The sequence below is a fragment of the Ostrinia furnacalis genome, unplaced genomic scaffold (assembly GCF_004193835.3).
Source record: "Ostrinia furnacalis isolate ACB-3 unplaced genomic scaffold, ASM419383v2 OfSCF3909, whole genome shotgun sequence".
Taxonomy (NCBI): domain Eukaryota; kingdom Metazoa; phylum Arthropoda; class Insecta; order Lepidoptera; family Crambidae; genus Ostrinia; species Ostrinia furnacalis.
Window position 1 is genome coordinate 209,186 of NW_021134148.1, and position 22,961 is coordinate 232,146.

The window sequence follows — 22,961 nt, forward strand, 5'->3', positions numbered from 1 at the left end:
CATTCGGATGCATCGCATTTAAATAAATTACGAGGATGCAAAATATTCTTCATGTTTCGTATGCCCTCGCCCTTTTTCGCCCCACCTCTATTTTAAATTTTATTTACATCCACTCCTCAACAGATGGCGCTATATTATGGATCGGTATTAAAAAAAAAAAAGAGCATGTTCCATTTATTTCGTGCATTAGTTTCTTTACAATTTTGACATCTTGCACTTTTTCATTTTCATTCGGTGCGTATTTCTGTCTGCTTTTCTTCAATGGAACAGAACGTCAAATGTTATGTCTTCCTGCTGATTTGTTGTTTTACAAAATAAAGTGAAAAATTACACAGAAATGAGTGTAAATAACCAAAAGGGGCCTGTTTTTGACCCTGGACTGTGTCGGTGTTGCGGTGCGCTCAAGAAATGCAGGTTGCTGAACGTGGAATACGACTGGAGAGGTCAAAAAGAGGTGTACTGCGATATGTTTGTAGATTGTTTTGGTTTGATGGTGAGTAGCGGAACAAAACATAACCGAAACTTGATTAAAATTTTGTATTCTAATCAAATAAAGCTTCAATCACTTAATATCAAGGAGAACTTTCTCTATTCTGCCTAAAGTAAGTCATCAATCATTAACCAAAAAAAGCTTTTAAAATTAAGCAAAATAGCAACGATTAGGAACTTAATCTTTTTTAAATATACTGAAAACTATTTCCTTATCGCACTTAACTTTATCCCCAAGCCCAATTCCACAGAAGTTTTCAGTACTTTTTCTATAATAATTTTTCATATTATTGTCTGAACACTTACAGCTATCAAACCTCGACGGGGAACCCCTAGAGCGGCTAATATGTGCTACCTGTGTTTCCCGCCTGCGTGAGGCGAGCTCCTTCCGTATACAAGTGCTGAAGTGCGAAGAAACACTGCTGCAGGCAAGGATACATTTGGACGGTAAACAAATTATTTTTTAAAATGTTTCTACTTTAAATTAAGACAGAATTGGAACTAAAATAATGTAGGTGGTACGCTAAATTGTTGTGTAGGTAATTAACTAAAGAAGTTGTATTACTTTCCTACCTTTTAATGATTTGTGCATGAAGTATGAACCATATTGTTATGTTAATGTGCACAAAGTATTCTAAACTATCACTGTTATAATGACTAAAATGTGTTAAATGATTGACTCCATTTCCTACGACTTATTAATTTGGAGGCTACTAGTAGATAATGGTTATTGGTGTTCTTTGAAAATAAAAAAACAAATTATACTCATAGTAAATAGTAAGCTAAATAAATAGTTATTAAACCAAGCTAGACTTATATTACATAATTTATTTTGTCATTACAGATGAAGCCACAGAATCTGACATCAAAAAGGAGGCAGATGCACAAATCAAAGTTGAAGTCCAGTTAAGCGCTGAACCGCAGCAAGATCCGTATCCTTATGACGCTGAGCCACACCATGGAGATAGTGGGTCGGACCGTGCATATGGTATGTATTTATTTCTTGCCACCTGTATTTACCAATATTGTGACAAGAAAATAAATAAATAATATCTCACACCTTAGCTCATAAACTTTAACCCCCTTACTAATAAAACTTACACACTCATTGAACAGTGTTTTAAAGTGACGTTTAGTATGGAAATGTCATTTTAAAACAGTGTTCAACAACTGTGTAACCTTTTATTAGTAAGGGGGTGATTGCATATAATTATAAATAAATAATAGTGTTTCACAGCTATGGCACAGGCAACATGGATCTTAAAACAATCTGGGCCTGACAATAGACTGCATCTCACCTTCAAGTGCATTTGTGATCAAATACCTGCCTTGTTCTGCATAAAAAAAAGTTTGAAGTAACATGATTGTATTACGCCCATATTCACAAACGATGCTTGCTTAAGTGAAGCAGCAAATCGAACGCACAGCGTTAAATAGAAATAGAGCTCTGTGATTGGTTCATTTGTCACCCTGTGCGTCCACGCGCACTATGAGACCTCATAGTAATGTTTGTTAATAGGGGTGTTAAGAAGAAGCGCAGTATTGTCACAATAAAAGAAGAATTTAAAATAAAATTAAAGACAATAATGAACTAAATCAAATTGAAGGTAACATGTTCTTGATTACATTAACAGATTCACTTGACGACAACAAACCACTATCAACAATGAAATCGCCCAAAAAGTCTCCCAAGCCGAAGAAATCTTTGAAAGCGAAGAAGAAACTGAAGACTGAAAAGAAAGCTAAACGTAAGAACTCGTTGAGTCAAGAAGAAAAGGATAGAAGGCAGATGTTAGCTAACATAGCTAAGATCAGTGAACAGTTGAAGAGGATGCATGAAGGTAAGTTTGGGTCTAAGGGCCTATACTAAAACCAGAGTAAATACAAATGAAGGTCATCTTCATAGAAACGCACGGGCGCGGTTTGTATGTGAGCGCCCCAATACGTATGCGGCGCGCACGCACACACTGACAAAATTTAGCGGGGAGTTGCAGTGTGTGCGTGCGCGCCGCATACGTATTGGCGCGCTCACATACAAACCGCGCTCGGTGCGTTTCTATGAAGATGACCTACTCATTTGTATTTACTCTGCTAAAACTCGCGCGTTAAATTTTTTATGCATCACAGACGCGTCGCGACTTTAAATTCAATGCATACTTTTAACAAATGATAATATTTCTTGGTTACAGATGAAATCCAACTCAAGCCGCCAAAAACGATCGACAACGATCACAAATGCTTCATGAACGCCGTCGCCATCGTCCAAAACTCCTACGTCTGTCCGTTCGACAGTTCCTTCAGCGATTACTACTGCGTCTACTGCCGTGGAATGTACACAGACCCTATTAAACTCAGAGAGCATACGCTATCGCACGACCCCAGTGCGTTCAACGAGTATGCAGTGACAAAAAAACAGCTCATGCTTGATATTTTACGAATAGACTGCAGATTGTGCGAAGAAAGAATTGACGATATAGACATACTAAAAAATCACCTGATAACATCCCACGATGTGAAACTGCATGACGTCACCAACGAGTTCCTGAAATTTAAGTTGACAATCAACAATTTGACGTGCATAGAGTGCAATGGGACGTTCAGTTTTTTTCATGCGCTAAAAAAACATATGGCAGAACATTTCGGCAGTTGTATATGTGATGTGTGCGGTGCCCATTATTTTGAGGAACGGATGCTGAGTCTTCATATGAGGTGTCATCAGAAAACGGACGAAGAATTCACTTGTGATGAGTGCGGGAAGACGTTTAAGTCGAAACATAGTAGGAATCTCCACGTAGCGAGGTTGCATAGGAAAGAAGCAGCGTATGAGTGTAATAAGTGTGACGAAGTGTTTTATTCGTATTCTTTGAGATATCGACACATGATAGAAGCTCACGGAGAACGACGTATGTTCCCGTGCGAACACTGTGATAGGGTCTACGACAGCAGAAAGTCGTTGAGAGAACACAACCGAAGATCTCACCTAAAAATCTTCCGGCACCAATGTGAGGTCTGCGATAAGAGGTTTTACTTGCCATCGAGATTAAAAGAACACATGGCAACACACACTGGAGAGAGAAACTTCAGATGTGAATTTTGTGGGAAGAGCTACCCTCGGTTACGAGGTCTGAAAGTGCACATGCAAAGTCACAGTGCGGAGAAAAGATATAAGTGCACGTTATGTTCGGCGTCGTTCACTCAGAATGTGAACCTGACCAGCCATATAAGGAGGCAGCATCAGCCAGCGGATATGGAGGAAGTGTATCACGAGTAGAAAGAGACGCTGTTGTATCAGAGACAGTGGCGTAAGTATAGCAAGTCTGGCAAAATCCCTGATCGTATCGTGATGCCGCAATCCGCAATGGCCCTGGCCCCCCTGAAAATAACCCTAGAAACAAGGGCCCCATGCCCAGAATTTGCCACGGGCCCCCAGGGTTGCATGATTTAAATCAACTTGATTTAAATCATGATTTAAATCACGATTTATATTGCATGTTTTTTTAAATAAAAATCACTGATTTAAATCAAAGGCCGAAAATGGAATTAATGAAAGTCTGGGAATTTATATTAATCAACTGTAATGTTCGAAAACAATGTTAATAAATAGGTGTTAATGTATGAAATTGATGTTTTGAATAGAGAATCAGAAAAAAATATTTTTTCCGTACAAACATGTTTGCGATTTTTTAGATAACCAAACAATTTTTTTTTTTTGGTGGTGTTGCATCAATTCTACGTAAATAAAAAGGTTTTCCGTAAGAAAAACTAAAGAAATGATCGCAAAACGTAATAAAAATCGAAAATATCAAATAAATAAAAAAAACAGTGTTTTTTTTTTAATCAGATTTTTTAATTAAAATAAATAAATCATGATTTTTTTCCACCCTGCGGGCCCCGGATGGTACAGTTACGCCACTGGTCAAAGAGATTCGGCATAACAGTTCTTCCTTCTTATTTTGTTTTTTCGCCAAGTCTGGGATATTACGGCCTACACAGAGTGACTTCCCTAATGAATTCCGCCAGTCACGTTAAACACGGCAAAAAAGTGCCAATTCAACACTGTTGGATCAGCCATACTGAAAACATTGAGATACGTGAGATGGGTATTTGCTGAAGCACTGGATTTGGCCATTAAAAATATCTGTCTTTAGACAAGGAAATAAAGAAAATTATTGAAGTGAAGATAATTAATTAACCCATATATGCCCAGAACTATTTAGGTCCCAGATTTTTATGTATATTGGCATATTTACTCTATTTAGGCCCATAATCATGAACCAAGATGAGTTTTTGGATTTCAGGATTTGGAACTATTTTTTTTTCAGTCGGTCGAAAACGACCGCCTTAGCATATATGAGACTAGAATGTAGGTGTTCATAGTATAAAGTATTTTCAAATAATAGTCGTATTTATTATATAATTAGTTTGCAAATTTGAACAGAATATAGCAAATAGTGTATAATAATCATATTTGGTTTATTTAGGAACTTGAATAATAATACAGTTAGTACAATTTAGGCCGCAAAACATTTGTCATGGAGATTTACACTACACTTGCTGCATTTTTTCACAGTTTATGTGTTTGCATACTGCACAATTTCTACGAATCTGACCTGTGAGGATCAATCAAATGCTCAGCACCATATCGCCTTACACTTAGTGGTATATTAGACGGCACTGGGCATGTTGAAGGTCCAGGCTGAGTTCAAGGATATCTATATTTTGGAAGCAAATTTCTAGCAATTGACCTTCGAAACTCCAGAGTTGTTATTGACGGTGACATCAATCAACCATGTCAAAAACATTAGAATCATTTTTTTCCTTCCCATCAATAACTTTGCCATAATAGCGAGATCCCTTGGAGCATCTGTAGACACTTTGAAGTTTCGAAGGTAAATTACTAGAAATTCGCTTCTTACAAATGGATCTCTTCGAACTCAGCCTGGACCTTCTACATTCTGGTCCAATATATGCCCATGCGGTCGTTTTCGACCAACAGAACTTTTGCAAAAAATAACAAAGCACATATTTATATTTTCATAACACTTCTTAGTTACTTACCTTGGAAATATATTCATTTCAATATTTCAATCGCAATAATCGTTTAAAACAGAATACATAAAATAATATTTACATTTTTGTAAGACTGGGTGCACTAATTTCAACAACAAAAAAATCAGTGAAATTCAATTTCAAATTCTAAAAAAAGTGGCTGCGTACGAACTTAGTAACTGTTAAATTTCATTAGGAAGTTCTTTCAACATTATATTTATAGCGCTAAAACAGAAAACAAACGTACAGTTTTTTTGTAATTGGCATCGCAAGAGAACATGTACCATTGGGTCGTTTTCGTGCCTCTGGGCATATATGGGTTAACCAGAATAATGGTCGAGTATTATTGCTGTAAATGTAGTACAACAAAACCAATAATAGTTGGTTACATTTTTACATTTAGTAAAAAAGATATAAATTAATGGAATTAAGTATTCAAATTACGCAATTACATAATGTAAATAATAATTTATTTATCACTAATTTATGTTACAAATATAATGTTATATTGAGAAATAATTTGGTTTATTCTTCACCTTAGAAATTTAACACTGCCTATCTTATAATCCGATTCTATACTGTTACAAATGGATCGCTAACTGCGCACCTCGCTGAATGTGATTCTCACCCGCACACCTCCCCGCGTTCGCCGAGCGTCGATGTGACGTCACGGCTCCTAGGTGCGCAGTTAACAAGACTGGGATACAAGTACAACCCAGTACTACAGTACTAATCTTCTATCTTCTATACTTATAATAAATCTGTAGAGAGGTCAATTCTGTACATGAAATATATTTTCAAAATAACTATCAGGGGGTGATTAGTGATCGATATTGATGCCAAAAATGCAATCAGTAAAATTTTTGTCTGTCTGTCTGTATGTTCCTTATAGAAACAAAAACTACTTGACGGATTTTAACGAAACTTGGTACAATTATTCTTCATACTCCTGGGCAGGTTATAGGATACTTAGGAATTCCCACGGGAACGGGCATTAGCGGGAAAATCCTTTTGTATGAAAAATCTAAACCGCTTAAGTTAGACGCTTGAAATTTGGCATGTAGGTACCTTATTAAACTTAGAGCTTAGTTACAACAAGGAATTCCCGAAATTCTCACGGAAACGGGAACAAGAGGGAAAATCCTTTTGTATGAAAAATCTAAACCGCTTAAGTTAGACGCTTGAAATTTAGCAAGCAGGTACCTTAGTAATCTTAAAGCTTAGTTATAACAGGATATTGCAAAATTCCTACGGGAACGGGAGTTAGCGGGAAAAAACATTTGTATGAAAAAATCTAAGCCACTTAAGATAGACGCTTGAAATTTGGCATGCAGGTACCTTAGTAAACTTAAAGCTTAGTTACAACAGGGGAAAATCCTTTTGTATGAAAAATCTAAACCGCTTAAGTTAGACGCTTGAAATTTAGCAAGCAGGTACCTTAGTAATCTTAAAGCTTAGTTATAACAGGATATTGCAAAATTCCTACGGGAACGGGAGTTAGCGGGAAAAAACATTTGTATGAAAAAATCTAAGCCACTTAAGATAGACGCTTGAAATTTGGCATGCAGGTACCTTAGTAAACTTAAAGCTTAGTTACAACAGGATATTGCGAAATTCCAACGGGGACGGGAGTTAGCAGGAAAAAACATTAGTATGAAAAAATCTAAACCGCGTAAGATAGATGAAGGGGGTAAAACGGGTTCCACGCGTACGAAGTCGCGGGCGGCCGTTAGTCCATAAAAAAAATAAGAACATTTTAGTTCTTGCTCGTTTCCGCTAGGGGCGCTGTACAATCCGTCATACATTTCATGTCACTTTTTTACGCGGTCGACATCTAATAAACTCACACTGGGCCCCCTGTAGACTCAAGATTTGAAGAAGAAGGGTCTTCAAACGCTTAATCATCACATAATATTACATGAGTACTTACAGCTTGACGTTTCGAATCGTCGGTTGTGTTGGTACAGCCGTGGTCATAAACAGACTGGCGGCGGTTCGCACGTCGTATATTTGGACGAGCTTGAAGAACTTTGGCTACCCTCACAATTTATTTTTTCAAAGAATATTACAACTCAATCGAGCTAACTGCGCACTTGACTGGAATGCAACTTTCTCTTCCTCTCTTACCTGCACACCTCCCGTTCGCCCCGTCCGTACCAGAGCGTCGTGACGTCACGGCTGTCAGGTACGCAGTTACGCAGTTAGTTAGTTAACTCAATCGGGTGTTGTTACAACTGGATTCACCATAACAGTTGAACGGCGCCGGCGGCGAGGTTCGAACCAACGTTTTTCGGATATCGAGTCGGTCCAACACATTTACTGTTCGGCTATCGTGGCATTAAAAAATTCTAGAGCATTTAACCTTTAACTGGTGACAAGCGGTCTCACAGGCCGGGCAGCGTCAGTGAAGCATCGTTTCACCCCCTTCCCCGTACTTCCCATGTTTCACCGCTTCAGTAGCTTCAAGTTTAGTTGTGTCTACGCCGTAGATAAGGATATTTGCATCATTCAGCTCCAAATCGGCAAGTTACATCGATGTAAAGTTTAGCAGCGGTCTCTCAGACCGCATGTCACCAGTTACGTGACATTTTTTTCATACAGTTTTTTCGTATTTTTACAGTTTTTACTTGCAATTGATACTTAAATAACTCCAAAAAAGAAGCGTAGGATCATTAGTTGGGAATATAGTGCCATACTTTATGAAACGACTTGAAAATTCGCCACTTGAAAAATATCCGGAAAAGGAAGACTCAATTGGGTCGGAAGCCGAATATGTTCCTGAAAACATCGTTCAGGAGCAAAGTGACCATGATTCGGAAGCCGAAGAAAGTGTTTTTGAAGATGAAGGACCAATTGACGAGAATCAGTCAGAAAGTGAAAATGACGGTCAACTTTTATGCCAAACAATAAATGCCCTGACAGCCAATAAAAAATACAAAAGTTTCACCACTGCCAGTTTTCTAAAATGATAGGTTACCTATGTGTGATAGGTTTTTTTAAATTGATTATCATTGGAACTATAATAAAAAATACTAATTTTGTTATAATTAGTTGATTTAAATTTCTTTATTTGCGATTATCGATCTCATCTCTAGTTTTTTGATTTTTATTACTACATATAATTTAACAGCAATTTCTGAATTAAAAATGATATTAAGAGTTTACTATTTTGTTTAAATTTAATTCTTCTATATGCTAGTAATCTGTTTTTAAAGATTGTGGTATGCTACCTTACCTAGTTTCTATGCTACAGTCTTGATACGGTAGCGGCCTCTCAGACCGTACGTCACCAGTTACGTTACACAAAAACCATGTCACCAGTTAAAGGTTAAAAAAAAATACAAAACAGTTGATCATCAATTCATGTAATAAATAAATAAAAAACACATTCACAATAATTCAACTAAAACTCGTGTCCAAATCGTACCCTTGGTGGTGACTTTTCATATGATTCTTGAGACTCCCATTCTGAGTGAACGCTGAGTTGCACAGATCGCATTTGTACCTTCTGTCGTTACTGTGAGACCTAATATGCTCTTGGAGAGACTGCAGCCTCGGGTAGCTTTTTTCACAGAACTCACACCTGAAATTTCTTTCCCCGGTGTGCGTTGCCATATGCTCTTTCAACCTCGATGGAAGGTAAAACCTCTGATCGCACAAATCACACTGATGCCGGTACACTTTCAAATGATTTCTTCTGTTATGCTCCATTAATGTCTTCCTCCTATTATACACTTTGTCACACAATTTGCAAGGAAACGTCCTCTTGTCTCCGTGGACTTCTATCAAATGCTTGTTCCTTTGAGCATAAGACAGAAAACTTGCTTCACATTTATAACAATTAACTGTTGGTTTCTTCTCGTGTACAGTGGCTACATGTAAATATCTGCTGTACTTAGATTTAAGATTCTTCCCACAGACTTCACAAGGGAAATTCGCTTCGACTTTGTTGTGAGATTTGATGTGAGTTCGCAGTGAGTTTTGCTCGAGAAAGCACGCTCCGCACATATCGCAAATATAAGTGCCAAAATGGTCGATCATGTGTTTTTTTAACATATCAAAATACGGAAACACACTGTTGCATTCTGTACACGCTAGATTGTTTGAAGTCAGTCTGAATTTGAGGAATTCGTTGTCAACTGGGTATATGATCTTTCCGTGGGTATTAGTGATGTGCCGCTTGAAAGTATCGATATCGTCTATTTTGTCCGGACACAATCTGCAATCGATCCTTGTGATATCGATTTTGGGTATTTTCTTGTTTTCCATCATGCTTTCAAAGAGTTCTTTTGGGTCATGGGACAACGTATGGTCCCTTAATTCTATGGGGTTCACGAACTGGTCCTTGCAGTAGTAGCAATAGTAGTTGCTGATTCTATTATGGAACGGACAGACGTAGGAGTTCTGTACTATGGTGACTGCGTTGTTATACATCATGTTGTCGTGGTCGAGGGATTCTTTCTTTTTTGCTCGTGGTATCTTCTCTCGTTTTGGGGCAACTGCTTCTGTGGGCAAGGAGCAAGCTTAGTAACGAACTGGAAGGTACGGGTTCGATTCCCGTCGGGGGGCAAATATTAATATGTATACGAGGATGAAACATTTCAGGATTGGGTCTGGGCTGGGTCAAGAATTGGGTACAGGATTCGCAGCGGTGAGAACGAGAGATGGGAATTTACTTCCAATGAGGGTTTTCGCGAATGAAAGATCCGCTAGATGGCGGGACGTGGATGTGGGGTCTGACTGCTGCGTGATTGGTGGATTTTGACATATCTGTCAATGTCATGTCAAAAATAACCAATCATGCAGCATTTGGACCTCGCGTCTATGTATTGCCATCTGGTGGATTTTTCATTCGCGAAAACCCTCATTGTTTCAAACTATGTATACATATTTCTCGTGTAGTACGCATAGTACAAGCTTTGCTAGTATGGGACTAGATGGCGTAGTGTAGACCATGGATATTTATTAAGGGCCCAACGCAATGCACTACAGAAGTGATGCCAACGCGCTACTAACGCGCGACTGCACCGCTACAAAAAGTCGCCGTGGGCGACTCTTAGGTACCTGTAGCGCTCATCATGTGGTCCAGCTTGTCCCTCAGCTTGTTCATCTTGGCCAGCAGCTGCCGTCGCCCGGGCTTCTTGTTGCGGCGCGGCTTGTAGTCCGCGTCGTAAGGACCTACGTACCTTTGGAGTCTCTAGACCCAACCCGTTCAGTTCGTTCGTTCGTTTCAGCCGAATGACGTCCACTGCTGGACAAAGGCCTCCCCCAAGGATTTCCACAAAGACCGGCCCGCGACCTTCACCAGATCGTCGGTCCATCTGGTGGAAGGCCTGCCCACTTTACGTCTACCGTACGTGAATTTGTACGATATGACGTCGTCCATGCCTTATAGTTTGTAGCACCACTTCTATCATGTTTACTCGTAAAGCCTGGTCCGTGAGCACGTAGAATTTTGTCCAATGACCCCAAGCTACCCATCCTTATCGCTCGCGCGTAATTATGTTGCTGTCGCGCTCGCACACTCACTGCGGGCGCCCGTCGCACAGTCGCGACAGCAATATAATTACGCGCGAGCGATAAGGATGGGTAGCTTGGGGTCATTGGACAAAATTCTACGTGCTCACGGACCAGGTTTTAGAACAAAACTAGTTTTTTTTACCTGTAGCGCTCATCATGTGGTCCAGCTTGTCCCTCAGCTTGTTCATCTTGGCCAGCAGCTGCCGTCGCCCGGGCTTCTTGTTGCGGCGCGGCTTGTAGTCCGCGTCCGAGGGGTCCGAGGCCGAAGGCTCCGACTTGGGGTCTTGCTCTTCGAGATCTGAAAAGAGACAAGAATAAGAAATAAATATGTAAAATAAGACACCAAAAATGTTTGAAAATCTTCTAATACTAATATTATAAATGCGAAAGTAACTCTGTCTGTCTGTCTGTCTTGCTTTCACGCCTAAACCGCTGAACCGATTTTGATGAAATTTGGCATAGAGATTTGATTTGTTTGAGTCCCGGGAAAGGATATAGGATAGTTTTTATCCCGGTTTTTGAAACAGAGACGCACGCTATAAAGTTTTGCTGTGACAGACAAAATTCCACGCGGGCGAAGCCACGGGCGGAAAGCTAGTTATAAATAACTTGAAAAAATCGAACTGCCTAAGGCGGGTATGAACTATGAACCCACTGTTGAGATGCGACTCTTAACGCTAAAAATTTTATTTCCTTGTAATATTTATGTGATATTTCTGTCTTTTTCCCGTAAAGAAAGTATTCTTTGTTATTTATGTGATGTTCATCGTAATAAATATTTATTTCTTTCTTTCTAAAAAGAGCTATTTTGCAACAAAAATGTATGTAGTTTAATGTGCTGTTCGTTCGTTCGTTTCAGCCGAAAGACCTCCACAGCTGGACAAAGGCCTTCCCCAAGGATTTCCACAAAGACCGGTCCTGCACCGCTCGCATCCAGCCACCTCACGCAACCTTCACCAGATCGTCGGTCCACCTAGTGGGAGGCCTGCCCACGCTACGTCTTTCGGCTCGTGGTCGCCACTCAAGAACTTTCCTGCCCCAGCGGCCATCAGCTCTTCGAGCTATGTGCCCCGCCCACTGCCACTTGATTTTAGCGATTCTGCGGGCTAAGTCAGTCACTTTGGTTCTCCTACGGTGCTACGGTGCGGTGGTAATGTGCTGTACAAGTTATATTTACCGGGTTCGCCCATGCCCACGTCGTCAGCGCCCATCGAGTCGTTGTCATCTGCCGGCGGTTCCTGTTTCACCTCCAGCAGTATCTTGGTTTCTAGACCTGGAAAATGTAATTTTAAATGTTAAAGAACAAATAAAATAAAAACATATCAATCTGAACACTAGTAGCATAGTGTGTCTAAATAAGTGCTCTACCTATGTAAAAATTGGATGGGACCCGTGATCCAGCAAGAGAAGGGCTTTGTCAATGAAAAGGCTTATTTTCTTCAATATTCTTTCAAAATAGTCTTATACTTATGGTTCTGCAGTGTGTGCTATAGGCGATAAGGGGGGTGTCGTAGTGTTTAGCAGGTTCGTAGTTACCGCCGTATTAATAAGACCCCCTAAGGACGGATTATGACCTTCAGATGTCCAGTTTGCAATTATTATCACACCAAAAATCGATGGTCTTTGCCTAGGCTTAGTGTTCACCTTGCTTGGTCTCAAGCCGGGCGCTCAAGAACACTTCTTCGCTCTGCAGCGCCTGCCGACGGAAGGCGCAGGCGTCGCGCAGTCGCGACACGCACGCCGCGCATATGCAGCACTCCTTGCTGTCCCCGTCCAGGTGGGACAGCTGAAAAATAAATAAATAAATATCCTTGGACATTTACACTGCGCTTCTAGTCCCAAACTAAGCAAAGCTTGTACTATGGGTACTAGACAACGGATATAAACATACTTAAATACTTTTTTTTGTAAATACATACTTATTATACATAGAAAACACCCAGTCCAATACAAACAAATATGTTTATGCTTGTGTGCGGTACGGTTTGTACTGTGCGGGAATCGAACCCGCTACCTACGGAATAGTAGTCCGTTTCGAACCACTACACCAAACGGCCGAAAATGGTTACGAGGAAGAAATATTTTTATAGACTGGTGACAAACCTATTTTCAAAAAAGTTGTGACACTAAAAAAAAAGTAAATGGCCCAACCATTTACTTTTTCTTCGCTTTCGATCGCAAAATTTTTTTTCATACTAGGGGGTTGTGTCATGAAAAGGGTTGAAAAACACTGGTTTAGTTTTAGACTAACTGGATTACTTCTTACATAATCATCAAATGCTCGTAGTTGTTATTGATCTCATTCTTTTTTTTGCTCTACCATAAGTAAAATTTGAATTATTAAGGACTTCAGGGCCTGAGCAGGTGTAAATATAACACCAGTGATAATACCCAGTAGTTACTTTAAAAAAATACATTCTGTGGGATATTGAACTGCCACTTTTTTTGAAGTCAGTTCAAAAATAATGTAAATTCCATGTGAAAAAGTAGTCAATTGTCAGTGATCGTCTTTACAACATTTTTTTAAATTATTTAAACTATTTTCATGCCTGATGCAAATATTGTAGTGAACAACAACAGTTTAATATTTTACTCATAGGTCTTCTATTAAGAGCTTATGATGTAAAATTCACAAGCATTGGGCAATTAGAAAAATTAGATTAGGTTTTAATTGTAGGGAAATAATTCAAAGTATGAAAAATATTTACAGAAGAGCTTAGAAAAAGGATTTAGGACTTTTTAGGACTTGGTTTGCTGCTTATTCTACAGAACCAAGGAGGAAGGATTTACCGTACTTTAAAGAAATAGATATCTAGGATGTACACAGCTCAATGAAATTAAGTTAGCTTACCAATAAACCGAAGCAGTCCATAAACATATCTGAGTAAATTTCCTTCTCGCCATTCCACAAGTATTCTGCGGTCAAAAGTCGACATTTTTTAATGGACCTGCAACAACGGCACAGTCCAGGGTCCACAATGGGTCCTCTATTTTTCCCTGACCCCGATGGAGTAGCCATTTCTTGATTTATTTACATTTAAATTCAATAAAACTTCGATTCTTCACATCAACACAAGACGATACAAAATTAACTATAGTCGTGTTCCATTCCAATCCGTCAATGTTTCAGCAGAGTATTTTTTTTTTAGGATTTTTGTACAAAGTTTGATCGTAAGCAAAACACAAAAAATATATTTGAAAACACAGATATGGAACATGACCAACGCAACGTCAAAAGCGTTTCGTTTTTGATACGAGATTTTATCATAAAGTTAATATTCCTTCCGAAGGAATATTAACTTTATGGATTTTATTCCCTTTATTAAAAATAAATTAATTCGATTATGATTATAAAAACCTTCGAGCAGGGAACTTTTAAGGAGATGATATTCCGCTCTTACCCTGCTTCTCACCTGCCGGGCTATGCACGCCGTGATAAAACTTATCGAATATTTTAGACGATAAATTAATGTATGAGCTTATCGCGTAAGATTGATAAAATGGCGTGATAAACGCTTATCGCGGCGCGCATCCTAGGCCTACTGATGTGAAAAGTGATCAGGCCAAAGGTGAAAGCGAGCATCCTCAACCACAGAGGAACTTAAAAACTGCCGGAACATTTTTGTTATGGTGATAGACGTAAGATAGTGGCTTGTCAGGCGGACTAGATGTTAGAACAAGCCCTACATCCCTAAGCTACCTCCAACCAAACGGAGCAGAAAGTTTTGCTCCCACTAGTAATAGAACCTTGGACCTCTGGATCTGAATCTGAAGTAGGTGGTCCAGCCACTACACAACAGGAGCGGTATACCTAAGTCGCGCAGCGAGAGTTGGGGCGATCAACACAAAGATTATTTTATTTAATACCTATTAGTTTTGGTTTTTATGGCTGTTTTTTTTTATAGCTTGAATGTGATAGAATGCACTGACTAGGGTAAATGCGCAATTATCGTCTCATAAAAATAATTTAAAAAATATTAAGCAAAAAAAAAAGTGAAAAGTTTTTAAATTGAAGTTCACCAAGTTCAGGGATTCACGAAAAATGAAAGCATCAACACTAACTTTTTAAACTGTTTTATTATAAAACTTATAAATTAAAGTCAATATTACTTCACTTGACCACTACTTAGGAATATTATCGTCATCATAATCTATGAGATTAATACTTATTTTTATTTACAATATTTAATTACTAAAATAAGCATTTACAAGACTTTAAACGCACATTTTTTATTAATTATTAATAATATTTTAGGTTTCAAAACTTAGCCTTGTGATGATAAATTATTATTATTGTGATTTGTTCAGCATAACTGACTAATTTGATATCTAGAACTATTTTATTTGTTTGTAAAAATATATAAATTGTGATGAATTTGTTTACATCAGACTTACATCGCACTTTGACCAATAAACAAAGTATAAACCGAAAACTTATGAATGTTACTTAAAAATCTTTGTGTAAAATATTAATCTACAATAGGTACATTTCTATATTAAACTGTATAAATAAATCATCCTACACATCATTACTCCTACTATACCAATACATTTGATAGATCGTGCTTAAATAATATTAAAACAATAAAAACATTATCGCAAATGCAGAATTACATTTCAAGAGATTGTGTTAGCGAGTTCAAAATTATGAACGCTAATATTGTAATTTATTTGTACTCTTAAGAATACTTTGCTGACGAAAATGTTGATGTCGTGTTTGTTAAACATCTATACTTATAATAAATCTGTAGAGAAGTCAATTCTGTACATGAATAATATTTTCAAAATAACTATCAGCGGGTGATTATCGGGAATAAATTAGGTTTAATAATTAATTATTATGCTGCCTTATTAATAAGCGTTTAAAAATCTAACAATACTGTTCTGTTATACAAAATAATCTCAATAAAAAAAATAATGTAAAAAATAATAAATATAAATAACTTAGAAAGTATACTTTACACACTGTGATGTTTTAAAGTGATGTTGGTAAAATAATTCTCCATATTATAATGATATAAATTATAATTACTTGTAAAATAAATTGTGATGTTTTAACGTGATGTTGGTATAATAATTCTAAAACAATATAAATTATAATTACTTAAAAAATACACTGTGATGTTTTAAAGTGATGTTGGTAAAATAAATCGATAATTTAATAAATATAAATAATTACGTTTGAGAAATTGCAATTTGATTCAAGTGTAAAACGCACGATCTACCCCATCTAATACACAATAATCTCAATACAAACACACTAGCAATATCCACACAAGTTTCAATTATCTTAGAAATAACATCCCTCTATGTCACATTCAGGATGGTGGTTCTTTATGTGGGACTTCAGACTCGGGTTTTGTATGAACGCTTGACCGCAAATGTGACATCTGTACCTCCTATCGTTTGTGTGCGTTCGTATGTGGTACTGCAGAGACTTCAACCTAGGATACGACTTGTCGCAGTACTCACATCGGAAGTTTCTCTCGCCTGTATGAGTCGCCATGTGCTCCTTCAACCGAGACGGCAAGTAAAACCTCTGATCGCAATACTCACACTGATGCTTCAACACCTTTTGGTGATTCCTTCTCTGATGCTCGGTCAAAGTCTTCTGCCTATTATACACTTTGTCACACAAGTTACACGGGTACGTTCTATTTTGGCCGTGGGCTTCGGTCAAATGTTTGTTCTTTAACGCGTAAGACATGAAACACTCGTCACACCGCGGACACCGTATGATGGCCTTTTTCTTGTGCACTATATCCACATGCATGTCCTTGTAATGGTTTGATTTGAACACTTTTCCGCAGACTTCGCACGTGTGTCGCTCGTCGTCCTTATGTCGTTTTAAATGGGCGTCCAAGCGTGGTTTTTCCAAGAAACAGAAGCCGCAGATATCGCAGGTGTAGTTACTGAAATGCCCCACCATATGGGTGTTGAGGGTATTGAAATCTTCGAATACATCGTTACACATGACACAGACTAAATCGTTCCACGTCAGTCTGAAGAGCAGCATCTTGTCCGGTGCTTCAAAGTATATTTTCTTGCCGTGGATCTGGTCTATGTGCTGTTTAAAGGTGTTAAGATCGTCTATTTTGGCCGGACAGAGTCTGCAGTCAATTCTTGTGATGTCAATTTTGGGCATTTTCTTGTACCCCATGAGAAGCTGGAACGGTTTGGTGTCGTGGGTCGCTGTGTGTTCTCTAAGGTCTTCTGGTTTTGGGTAGTAATCTTTGCAGTAGAAGCAGTAGTAGTTGTTTCTTCTGTTCTTGAAGGGGCAGACGTAGGAGTATTGGATGATCGTTATTAGGTTTTCCTCAGACATGCAGTCGAGGTCCCTGTCGTAGTTGTGGCGTTTTTCGACGGGCGGTTTTTTCACTTTGATCACTTTTTTTGAGGAACCTGTAAGGTACAAAAATAACTTTACTGAATCATCATCTACACCACTGTAGGTCACGCAGCGAAAGTTGAGCCGAACATAATATACCTACTCACATTGATTTAATATTTGAATACAGAAGCCATAATACGCAAGACTTCAGCGCGCCACGCGTATACAGATACAAATATTTGCTTGTGTTGATCGCCTGCACTCTTGTTGCGCGAACTATACCGTGTTTGCCTAAACTTTCGTTGCGCGACCTAAGATTTGTATTTACTTCGTAATATTCTGTTCACTCACCAGCTTTCTCCTTCTTCGCCTTAGCCACTTTCGTCTTCTTCTTCGTAGACCCATTACTCTTCGTAGATTTTGTCTTCTTGCTTCTCTTTCTTTTGATCGGCTTGTCGGAATCTGAAGATGATGCGTACGAGTCGTCGCTGTCTTCTGTGCTGCACTTTGGTGGCGGTTCTATGTCGTTTGCTTCTATGTCGATTTTCTCCTCTTTTGTGTCCGGTTTCACTTCTGTAGAGAGAATAATGTAGCGTGTTTATGACGTGTTAAAACCACTTCTTTTTTTTTATCCACAACGAGGAAGCTCTTGACCTGTATCTCACCTGATGGTAAGTGACGATCAGGCCGAAGGTGGAAGCGAGCTTCACCCGGAATCCTCAACCACAAAGGAACTGGCTATCTTACCTCTAACTGCCGGAACACAACAATGCTGTTCTGGGGTTTGTCAGTGATCAAAAAAGAGTCAATGAATGAATGACAAGATTTGCGGATGGCGTACCAAAATAGCTCCCTAAATTGATATAATTTGTGACAAATAACTAGGTAAGTATGTCTTTGGAAGAACCAGTAAATGTTGAGGTAAACCAGAGCTTGGCAAGCATAGATAGAATAGAGCTTTTTACGTCTAAGTGGAATGATGAGTCTGACGCAGAATGTACGCTGTTGGCGCATTTATTCTAACAAGGGGCACTTCTCAAAATGTGCATTTCGCAAAATGTGAATTTGGTAAGATGCATACTTTTCCAGATGGCTAGCGAAAGGTCGCTGGTAGACACTTGATGTGACATGTTGAGGCCTATGTTCGACATTAGCTAATAATGATAATGGAACATCCAATAGGAATATGGAAAAAAACTTGGTATACAGAATAGATAAAGTCCGGTCGCCGAACACGTAGAATTTCGTCCAATGACCCCAAGCTACCCATCCTTATCGCTCGCGTGTAATTACTAATTATATTGTTGTCACGAATGTGCGACGGGCGGCCGCAGTGAGTGTGCGAGCGTGACAACAATATAATTACGTGGTAGCTTGGGGCCATTGGACGTAATTCTACGTGCTCGGCGACCGGACTTTAGATCAATATACCATACCTGTATCATCAGCGGAGTAGTCAATCGACAGTCTGTCGTCGTGGTCCATCTCGAGGACGGAATTGTGATCGCTGACGTCATCCTTGGGCTCTATCTTGGGCTCAATCTCCAGGGGCTTCTTGGTCTCTGTGGAGGAGTACAAACATTGCTGGTTGATGAATGTGGTAGAGATAAGTACTAATGTGGGTCAGGCCCGGTTTCCACTAAAGCGGAGATGAGAGGAGATATGCGACGAAGCTGGCAGTTTATTTCCACCAAAACGTAGCGTACTTAGACCAGACGAGTGAAGAGATGTGAGATTATGTGTAGAAAAGGCAGTAGGGATTATCCCTGCATAATCTTTCACATACATAGCCTTTCTTGGGAACAAGGCGCGCGAGGCCATTTTCACCGAAAGCTGAGCAGAGAGATGTAGAAATAAGGAAATCTGATTGGTTATTACAGATTTTCTCTCGTCTCCGCTCCTCTCCGTCTAAGTGGAAGCCGGGCTTTAGTGTAGTTAGTTATTATGGCTCGTCACGCGGCGATGTATTTGCCTCAGGACGAGGCAGCCGTTCGGCCTGAGGTTGCCTCGCAATGTATCTGGAGTGACGCTCCTACTGTCATTTCTGGCTGGCATAAAAGAACAGCTGTACCTGGTGCCTAAATTACCTGATGATGAAGGATGTAGTGGAAGTCTCCTACCTTCCGCCCTCTTGTACTAAAGCGTGCAGGAACAGCTCCTGACATGCACCTGGTGCGTCATTTTCACAGTGAATTAACCTGATGATGAAGGATGTTATAGGTCTAGCTCTCAACTCAGTGTCTGAACGCCGTATTCACAAACGATTCTTACTTAAGTGAAGCAGCAAATCAACCGCACAGCGTTGAATAGAGCTCTGTGATTGGTTCGTGTGTCACCTTGTGCGTCCACGTGCACTGTTTGTGAATACGGGCGTGAGTTATGGAAGCAGCACGGCAAGGGACGATTTTGACGTGACGGAGCATAAAAAATATGAAGTCTCGCTGACATTTGACGTAAGAAAATCATCCTCCCGTGCCGCTTCCACACCTCAGGCACTAAGTTATAAGCTGATAGGTGAGTTATGAGGCAGGTTTAAGAATCGCGCTGACCGCTCGCTGATCGTCGAACTGCCAGATCAATATGTACAATTTGAAGGAAACGTTCCTGAGTGACGCTGATCGCTCGGCGCCGTCGCTTCATACATTTTGGCCGTCAGCGCCGACGGTCAGCGTGCGTCAGCGCGATTCTAAGGCCTCAGCCTCGAACTTAGCGGGCAGCGGGGCGGGAGCGGCGGCGGCGCTGGAGCGGGGCGGGCAACGCAGACCCGTTCTCGAAACAAGCGGGCAGCTCGCGCGGCGCTTTAGCGGCGAAGTGTTGTGATCGGGGTTGTGTTGTCGAGATATTTGTTTTCATTCGCAAACGAAATGTCTGAACAACGGCGACAATTTTATTTCGATATTCCTAACGCTCGATTTATTGTGGGCAAAAGAAGGAGTGCGCTGCCCGCTCGTTGCCCGCTCCCTCGCCGCTGCCCGCTCGTTGCCCGCTCCGGCGCCGCTGCCGCGCCGCTGTTTTCGAGAACCGGTCCATTTGATTTTACGCATAAGATCCTGCCGCTCCCGCGCCGCCGCCGCCGCCGCCGCCGCCCCGCTGCCCGCTAAGTTCGAGGCTGAGGCCTAAAACTAGCCTAAGTGGAAGTCTCCTACCTTCCGCCTCCTTGTACTCCAGCTTGGCGTGCAGGAACAGCTCCTCGCACTGCAGCACCTGCTGCCGGAGCGCGAGCGCGTCGCGCAGACGCACCACGCACGTCGCGCAAACGCCGCTGTCGCGCTCGCTTTCGTCCACGTGCGAGAGCTGCATAATAATAATATAATAATAATATAAGCCTTTATTACTGGATTACAAGGTATTTTACAACATTAACATTTCATTTTACAATTTAGTTGCACTCATCTCCAGTTTGTCCTTGGACATAGGCCTCCTCCAATGATCTCCATGCTTCTCGGTTTCTAGCCATTTGTGGCCATAATGGCCCTGCTAATTCGCGGATATCGTCCTCCCATCTTTTCGCTTGTCTACCTCTATTTATTTACTGTATATATATATGCAGCGAGAGCTGCATAGTAAATAAATAAAATAAATAAATAATAAATATCCTTGGACATTTTTACACTGCGCTTCTAGTCCCAAACTAAGCAAAGCTTGTACTATGGGTACTAGACAACGGATATAAATAAACATACTTAAATACTTTTTTTTTCGTAAATACATAGAAAACACCCAGTCCAATACAAACAAATGTTTGTACTGTGCGGGAATCGAACCCGCAACCTCCGGAATAGTAGTCCGTTTCGAACCACTACACCAAACGGCCGATAATGTTTCAGGCTTAGCGCTCCTGCACACGACGCCGCCACCGTGCCTTTCCACTGTTTATACGCGCCGCGTGAAGCCCGCTGCCGCGCCGCTGGCGAAATTATGCTTTGATGGCGCGGTGGCGGCGCGGCGGCGGGCTTTACTCGGTGCGTATGAACAGTGTAGGGGCGCGGCGACGGCGCAGCGGCGGCGCGGTGGCGGCGTCGTGTGCAGGAGCGCTTAGGCTGTAACACCATCTCACTTATAACTTTGACAACCATCAAAAATCTGCCAAACTTCATACATAAAGCACCGGTTATTAATATTGTTACGGTTAAAATAAGGTGGTGCAACTCAGCCTTAAATTGAAAGAGAATAGAACCTTTGTGGGATATCCACCATTCGAAAAACCATTTGAATTTTACAATTTCGCTGGCAACACAGTACCAGTCATTGTGGAAACCCTAGGGCGTGCCTAGGGGGATGGCTAGCATTTACCACGATACTTCATTTTGGTTATTCCCAGGATTTCATACCTTGATACAGCATGGAAATACAAATCTTAATCTTAACAGTTTAAATTAGTAATCGTAAATTGCTTAATCATGCTTTTTTTAAAGGTCAAGCCTAGAGTGTAAACAGTTCAGCATAAACTTTAAATTTAAAATCAAAAATCATCAATTTACCACTTTTTAGACATTTGTTTCATGCTCATGGGGTTGATTTTGAAACCTTTGGTAGATGACCTGATGTTATTATGTTATAGTTTAAATAATGTGTGACCTAACACACTATTTAAACAATCCAGACAAGAGTGTAATTTCTAAATGATAATTTGTTTGTAAATACTTATCCATGTAAGAACTTTTCTGGCTTTTTGAGAACAATTAATACTTTTGTACAAAACAAAATGTTTTTTTGTTGTTCTTATAGCATAGTTATGAGGCTAAAATTAAAATAAAATAAACATTGAAAATATTTTTTTTAATGCTTTAAGTGAAAGTGGATGTTTTACATTTTTAGCAATAAAATTGCTATTAAAGTTATATCACAGTAAATACTCACGAGAATACCAAAACAATCCATGATCATATCCGCGTACACTTCTTTTTTGTCCATCCAAGTATACTCGGCGGTGAGAACCCTGCATTTCTTGATGGCACGACAACATCTACAAAGAGCTGGGTCTATAATAGGCCCGTTATTTTTGGGCGCACTCATTTTTACCGTTTGTAAATATAATTTAATGTGTTTCAGTAATAATTATTCCATATTATAGCACCCAAGCGATTTTGGGATGTGGCCCAAGCACCAAAATAATGGCCCACGACACGAAAGCTTTCCCAAAACGACAAAATGTCAATAAAAGAAGCACAGACTAAAAAAAATGCGTTTAGTTTACTGCTTCAAGGAGAAGCTTTCCAATCACTCGATTATGATTGTGATTTTAATACTGTAACATCACTATTTCTTGTCTTTGACATAAGTTGGTGTGACCATAAACGTAAATTACCAAAAAATGGGGAATTTTAGTTTTTGTGAGATCCTACCACTAATTTCGTTTTTTTTTGTTAAAGCCAATGTAACCGAATTTTCATGTTATTATGAAAAATCTTGCTTATTGTCTCATAATCTTGTCTTCATGCAAATGAATGTGTAAAAACTGACAGTAATATTCTGCTAACACGCACGGTGATATCTCAGAATATTCGATAAAAAATGTTCTTGTTCATTTACGAGTCACGAGTTTAAAATGGGATGATGAGCAATAATACTG

General features: G+C 39.8%; 3 protein-coding genes across 3 annotated transcripts; 1 reads left to right on the forward strand and 2 right to left on the reverse strand.

Annotated features, from left to right (window-relative positions):
- The first annotated feature begins 249 nt into the window (after window positions 1-249).
- LOC114358408 (zinc finger protein 782) lies at window positions 250-3,966 on the forward strand. The gene is made up of 5 exons (XM_028312375.1): window positions 250-493; window positions 798-936; window positions 1,334-1,477; window positions 2,124-2,330; window positions 2,679-3,966. Exons 1-5 carry the CDS (start codon window positions 338-340, stop codon window positions 3,758-3,760), a joined length of 1,728 nt encoding a protein of 575 aa, XP_028168176.1. The 5' UTR covers window positions 250-337; the 3' UTR covers window positions 3,761-3,966.
- Window positions 3,967-8,887: 4,921 nt separating this feature from the next.
- Window positions 8,888-14,183, reverse strand: LOC114358420 (PR domain zinc finger protein 5). The gene is made up of 5 exons (XM_028312392.1): window positions 13,910-14,183; window positions 12,703-12,844; window positions 12,236-12,331; window positions 11,201-11,356; window positions 8,888-10,043 (listed from the first exon to the last, which is right to left on the reverse strand). Exons 1-5 carry the CDS (start codon window positions 14,075-14,077, stop codon window positions 8,938-8,940), a joined length of 1,668 nt encoding a protein of 555 aa, XP_028168193.1. The 5' UTR covers window positions 14,078-14,183; the 3' UTR covers window positions 8,888-8,937.
- A 1,891-nt stretch (window positions 14,184-16,074) lies between these two features.
- On the reverse strand, window positions 16,075-22,544 carry LOC114358418 (zinc finger protein 25). The gene is made up of 5 exons (XM_028312387.1): window positions 22,250-22,544; window positions 20,536-20,683; window positions 18,826-18,951; window positions 17,741-17,962; window positions 16,075-17,460 (listed from the first exon to the last, which is right to left on the reverse strand). Exons 1-5 carry the CDS (start codon window positions 22,403-22,405, stop codon window positions 16,349-16,351), a joined length of 1,764 nt encoding a protein of 587 aa, XP_028168188.1. The 5' UTR covers window positions 22,406-22,544; the 3' UTR covers window positions 16,075-16,348.
- Window positions 22,545-22,961: the final 417 nt, after the last annotated feature.

Coding starts and splice junctions, on each gene's coding strand:
- LOC114358408 (XM_028312375.1), top strand. CDS start 338: ATGAGTGTAAATAACCAAAAGGGGCCTGTTTTTGACCCTGGACTGTGT. Junction 1,478..2,123: donor TGGGTCGGACCGTGCATATG/GTATGTATTTAT, acceptor TTACATTAACAG/ATTCACTTGACGACAACAAA. Junction 2,331..2,678: donor GTTGAAGAGGATGCATGAAG/GTAAGTTTGGGT, acceptor TCTTGGTTACAG/ATGAAATCCAACTCAAGCCG.
- LOC114358420 (XM_028312392.1), bottom strand. CDS start 14,077: ATGGCTACTCCATCGGGGTCAGGGAAAAATAGAGGACCCATTGTGGAC. Junction 11,357..12,235: donor CGTGGGCATGGGCGAACCCG/GTAAATATAACT, acceptor GTCTCTTTTCAG/ATCTCGAAGAGCAAGACCCC. Junction 10,044..11,200: donor CCACATGATGAGCGCTACAG/GTAAAAAAAACT, acceptor CCTTGCCCACAG/AAGCAGTTGCCCCAAAACGA.
- LOC114358418 (XM_028312387.1), bottom strand. CDS start 22,405: ATGAGTGCGCCCAAAAATAACGGGCCTATTATAGACCCAGCTCTTTGT. Junction 17,963..18,825: donor CTACTCCGCTGATGATACAG/GTATGGTATATT, acceptor TTCTCTCTACAG/AAGTGAAACCGGACACAAAA. Junction 17,461..17,740: donor GGCGAAGAAGGAGAAAGCTG/GTGAGTGAACAG, acceptor TGTACCTTACAG/GTTCCTCAAAAAAAGTGATC.